Source organism: Poeciliopsis prolifica, unplaced genomic scaffold (assembly GCF_027474105.1).
Source record: "Poeciliopsis prolifica strain line A6 unplaced genomic scaffold, Auburn_PproV2 SCAFFOLD013, whole genome shotgun sequence".
NCBI classification, from domain to species: Eukaryota; Metazoa; Chordata; class Actinopteri; order Cyprinodontiformes; family Poeciliidae; genus Poeciliopsis; species Poeciliopsis prolifica.
Window position 1 is genome coordinate 8,035,794 of NW_026562388.1, and position 6,000 is coordinate 8,041,793.

Below are 6,000 nucleotides of genomic sequence, written 5' to 3' on the forward strand. Positions count from 1 at the left end.
TTGGTTGGGAAGACCCTCTTGGCCAAAGATGCACTGCCGTTACCACAGCCACAACAGCAAAGCCTGTACTTACAGTGGGTGGGGGGATGGAGATGCAGAAAGGTACGCAGGAGAGAGAAAATGCAGACCTCCTTTCAGTTAACACGGCAGTTTGTTTAGCTTGTTCTCTCCTCCAGAGGGAGCTACTGGACCGTGGAGCCTGGAAGGTGTCTGCAGACACCTTGTGGCTCTCAGCCAAGAGCCTGAGCCTGAACAAGCCCATTAAAGTGTTGTGATAAGTGTCCAATCCAGTTTCCCCTGACAGAATGCAGGAGTCAATCCCCGCCACAGTTTAGCCAGCATGTTTCCACCAACTCCAATCAACAGGGAGATCATAAGCAGGGTGGGCACGCAGCAGACATAGCCTGCGTGTCCCCTCCCCAGCTCCACCCTGACGCCTAAATTTAGAGCAGGCAGGGAGAGACGAAGAGACACACACACACACACGGAGAGGGAGCAAAGGCTTTTTGGGAGTCCGGTAGGAAATAATCTGACTCCACTTCACCCGAATCAACAGCAGCTGATGGTTTGGATTTTCCTTCCATGAAATCAGATATGGAGCCGACTGCTGTTCCTGGTAGACTCTGGAAAAAGAAACAGCACCCCCACCATGAACAAACTCTCTGCTTTTATACAAGAAAAGTAAAACAAAATATAAAAATGTGTGAGGAAGAAAAACATCACAGTGTAGCTGGGCCCATGGAAATTACAAAGGAGTATTTTCTATTTTGTTGCTGAAAATGGATCCTGTTCTTCACACATAAGGAAAAGAGATTTGAAAAACACTGCAGCACGCAAGCTTGGCATCCTCCCCCTTAGGGCTGTGGCGTGCAAGCGCTTGCTATTTCATAAATACAAGCTCTCTTTTCTCTGCCATCCAAATCGCTATTTTACACTTACAGTCATGTGGGCACATTGAGCCCAAGAAAGCCACATTGGGAGAAACAAATAATCAAGAACGGAGCTCTGTCTGGATAAATGAACGTGTGTGCAGGTGGCAGGTGTGGATGTCATGCTCACTACGCTAACAGCAAATATGAGGAACTTTCTCTAACAACCAAAGACATTAAGAGGGCGTTTTCAGTTCTACGGTGTTCAAACGTAACTCTTAGTCACCGGAATTTCCTCTGAAGTATCCGAATGTCACAGTGACTCAGAGAGAGCTTAATATGTACAGAGGCAATTAAATAAATTAGAATCTAGAATGAATGTCAAAAAGTTTGTTTATTTCAGTAAATAAACAATATTTAATATGTTTAATGGTAAACATATATTGCAGAGTGTGAACTACAGGTGGAGTCAGTAGTGAGCTAACTCAAAAAATGTACCTAGGAAATTGGTTGCGATTGTTTTAAATCCTTGTTTAAAATCACCCTGGAATTAGAAACGGCAGAAACGTCTTATCTGGCTGAAGGAAATGAAAGGGACAGCTCTTCCTTTCAGATGAAAGTACATCATTTTTTAAATTACTTTCAATGTTCAGTGAGATGATTCTACGGATGTTGATCATTAAGGGAGTCATGTTGTCTTTGTGTTTTATCTAGTCCCAAGTCAGTGTTACCATCTACCAGGAAATTCTGGAGAAATTCATACTTCCCATAGCTGACGAGCTTTATGGGCATGTGCACTTCATTTTCCAGCAAGACTTGGCACCTGTACAATGAACCAAAACCTGCCTTAATTACCACACTATCACTGGGATAGAGCCAACTAGCAGATAAGCCAAAGGCTGCTATTAAAGCAGCTGGCATTCCTTAACACTTTAGCAGTCACCTCCAAGATGATTGCCTCCCAGCTATGCCACATTGAATGCAAAGTAAAAGAAATCTCAGACAAGCCAGAACCCCATTCATGGGTATATTTTTCAGTCGGCTGACAATTCTGTATTAAAGCAAGCTTTTCTTTGACTTATTATGAACTACATAAAACATTTCTTTATAAATCAGGAGGTAACTAAGGAATGAAGACATTTCAAACCTGCTTAGAGGCTTTCAACTTTATTTATATTTCCCTCCTGGCTGTTAAATTATATAGACCCAGAAGGATTCAGCTTTGTTACCTGTAAGCTCACAGTTAACATTTAACTTTGACAGGATTTGCACTGTGATACACATTGATACATGAACAGAAAACGTCTTTCTTCCTCTCTTTCTCTCTCCGTTTCCAATTGTGAACGTCCGCCTGTTTCACTGAAGTATGATTTATGACATGTTGCACAACAGTGCAACACGCTGTCAGTGTTTATACAAAGCACCCCTTTGCACCGACAATGCCCCTTTTCATTGCTCAGAGGACAGAGAGCTGTACGTTGATTTCCTTTTGAAGGGCCGGTAGGAGGGCGCTGGTGAGGGGGGTCTTTTCATAACTTTGGTCTTGTGCACGAGGCTGTGGGATGATGTGCTGTCAATGCTTGATGACTGTTACGGAGCCAAAAAATGTCTCAGTTCATTACTTTTGAACAAATATTTCCATAGAGTGGTTTATCGCAAGAAATTTGAGAACAGAATGAAGGTTTAGGAAGGTTTGCTCTGGAAATGTGTAATAGTGCAGAGAAATCGTGATGTTTGTAAAAGGGAAATGTTTGAGCCCATTGTTTCATCACAGCGACAGCGGTTTTCCATCATGGATGAATGCTTCTAACGGTTTTTTATTTGTCTTTTTGTTTTACGCAGGGACTACAGACCTCTTCCCACAGAGGAGTACCTTCCCCTCTCTGTCCCCGCTGACAGACCCTCGCTTCTCAGACCCCCGCATGCACTACCCGGGGGCCTTCCCTTACTCTGCCAACACCTCCAGCACTGGCATCAGTGGTCTCAGCATGTCGGCCTCTTCTAGATACCACACCTATCTGCCGCCCCCTTACTCAAACAACCAGTCTCAAAACTTCCAGTCCAACTCTTACCTGTATTACGGCACAGGCTCCGGATCCTACCAGTTCTCTATGGTGGCGCCAGGAAACACTGGAGGTGAGCGCTCCCCCACCCGCCTCCTTTCATGCTCCGGGGCCACGGGCACTGGAGGGACCAACAGTCTGATGAACCCGGGCCTGAACACCCAGAGCGAGGGCGTGGAAGCTGACGGCAGCCACAGCAACTCCCCAACGGCTATGAGCGCTTCAGGTCGTTTGGATGAATCTGTCTGGAGGCCATATTGACTGGAAGAGAGCTAGAAAATTGGGAGATTGGGAGACGAGAGGGTGGAGAAGTGAAAATATTGAACAACAAAGCTGAACACTGAAAGAAAAAAAACCAAAAATGTTGCATGTTTGCCTTTGTTTTCTTGCTTTAAAGACTTTTGCTTTTACTGTTTGAAGACATTTTGTTGTTTCAGAGTGAACTCTTGCACTGCGCTGAAACCTGTACTCTCAAAGACCTTCTAAAGCCATACGAGTCAAGGTGACACTCAGCAGAGACTGTAAATAATTGTTAGAAAGCCATCGCAGTGATGTAGACAGATACTAGAGGTCAAATGAACAACGGCGTGGAGGTGCAAACAATTAGTATGTCTGCTGAGATGAAAGCCGCAGCAGACGTTCATCAAACAGACTGCTCAGACTGATCCAGCCCACTTGGCAGGTGGAGAAGAGAAGTCAGACTGGTTTTCTGCTCCATGACTAACTCCTCGCTAAGCATGGCTGCACTGCTGTAGCTATCAGTCCTTTTAAGCTTTCATTTCTGTAAAAAATTTGCATCAGATGTAAAAATGTTTTCACGAACATACAGGGCTGTTTCATGTGCTCAGAACCTTTTGGTCTATTTATTACCCACAGAGAGACATTAGCCTTTGGTTAGAGATGTAATGTCTCAGAACAATTCCTGCATTATTGAGAGAGAGAGAAGCATTTTCAAGTTCAAGAAATGAATTCTCTGCTGTTTCATCATGTTCCAGCAGGACAATGGATTATTATTGAAGGAATAAGACAAAAGCGGTTTGGTTTATTTTCTGCAGATAAGTTGAATTCTGTTGTCTGTACTCCTAACTTTTCCAACTTCTTTATTCAAGCTTTTTCATAAGTTTTAAAGTCCTCGCCAGAATTTATTTTTATTTGCATTATTTTAACTGGACAACATGGTTTACTTTTGATATTTATTTGAGCCAAACTTTGGGGAAATGTATGCAAATACCCCAAATCCTTAAGCATTTCTTTCATTTTTCCTTTTTTTATAAGCATTTATACAGTATATTTACCATGTTTGTTAAGTATGAATTTGGAGTTTTGTAATATATTGCAACTAAATTATGAAAAAAAAAAACCTTTTAATGTAATTTTGTTGCCTTCCAATGTAGCTTTGGTGCACTAAAATCTTTATTCCAAATGGACTATGCCCAAAAAGATCCTAGAGCCATGATCTTTTAGATTATTTACAATTTGCCTTCTTGCGCTTACAAAACAAAAAAAGCTAATTTTTGCACTATTTTTTTTGACTTTCCTTATATTTTGCTTGATTTGAAAGTGTGCAGAGCGAAATATGAAATATTCCTGTGCATGTTGTTCAAACACACTTCAAGTGTCCTTTTGAAAAATATTACACAAAGATAATCACAATCCTGCAGCACAGGTGTGTCTGCACATTCCCCCCATCCTGAGTGCCTTTTTAAAGAAAGAGAGAAGAGCAGGGTCTAGAGTGGGGTCTTCTTACCAACCATCTCTTGTTCTGCACAGGTCCCTTTGTTCTGAGTCATCAGTAGTGCTTTGAAGCATTTGTGGTCCCAACTGTCCCTCTTGTTCTAATTTACTAGCATTTGTTCACACGTCTGTACAGGCCATTTTCTCCTGTGCCGAGAGCTGAGGCATTTGCAACAGCTATCAGGTGTCTGATAGCTAGAAGACTGTAGTTGTGACTCAGAAATGGTTGCTACACAGCTGAGGTTTGATCGCTGAGTGAATAGTGACCCAAACATGCTTGCATTTGGAGCTCAGGTGAAGAAATACACATATGCAAGATGTTTTCAGCTTTATTCCACAAATGTCGTCTCATTCCTACTAAGGAAAAGCATGTTGTATTTTTAGCCACGCAAACCTCAACTCTGTTAAAAACATGACAATCATGCAGCTAGAGAAATCACATGATGTTAGTGTGGTTACTTTCTATAAAAACCAAAGATCTATACAACTGCCTGTAAAACTCTTTAAATGTTGAGATTTGTGGCAACTCATCTGTGTTGAATGAACTTTATTGTCCTTGTTTATGCAAAACTATGAAGCCAAAGTGTACAAGTCAGTCCTATTTTGTATGTTTAAAGAGCACAATGTTCCATCAGTTTTCTTTTTAAAAGAATCCCAGTTTCATTTTAGGTCATTCTTCTCTCTTTGTTGCTCTCTATGCTGAAAGCATGTACATCTGAAACTGATATGTTAATTTAAAAAACGTGTATGTGCTGAAACCATTACTGCTTCCATATGAGTGCTTGTAAAGTTTGCGGATAATGTAGTTTTTAATCATTTTAATTAAAAAAAAGATGCCTCACTTCTGTCTTCAGATTTTTTTTTTTTTTATGGTGAAACTATAAATGAGTTTTACACCTTACAAAAGTATCAATGCTACTTAAACTTTTTCACATTTTGTCATAATTGCAGTGTAATTGTATGTGCTAGAGCAACCCAAAATAGCACATTCAAAATATTGTAAAAATTAAAATATGTAGAAATGGTGGCATATACTTGTCTCAGTAGAGATCAAAATCATTAGGCCCCTAATGAAATGTATATATTTTCAACTGGTGTTAAACCCATTGATAATTTTTCTCATCAGTGAACAAAAAGCATCACAAAGACGAACTTTTTTCCAGCAGAAAAGTTGTGGAGATTAAAGCAAAAATTATAAAACAAGATCCTGCATTTGAACTTAAAAAGCATGGTTCAATGAACCATCTAAAAAAAAAAAGAAAAAAAAAAAAAACACTTGTTCATAAATAAATTTAACAAGACAGTTTTCAAAATAAATAACGAAGCTAGGCTGA

General features: G+C 40.5%; 1 protein-coding gene across 2 annotated transcripts in view; it reads left to right on the plus strand.

The window, feature by feature from the left end:
* runx3 (RUNX family transcription factor 3) overlaps positions 1-5,507 on the plus strand; it is a 53,177-nt gene extending 47,670 nt beyond the window's left edge. For both annotated transcript variants that reach the window (XM_055038249.1, XM_055038248.1), the window contains one exon: positions 2,712-5,507. In XM_055038249.1, the coding sequence (XP_054894224.1) occupies positions 2,712-3,193 (482 nt within the window). In that variant the 3' untranslated portion in view covers positions 3,194-5,507. The remainder of the gene's footprint in view (positions 1-2,711) is intronic.
* Positions 5,508-6,000: the final 493 nt, after the last annotated feature.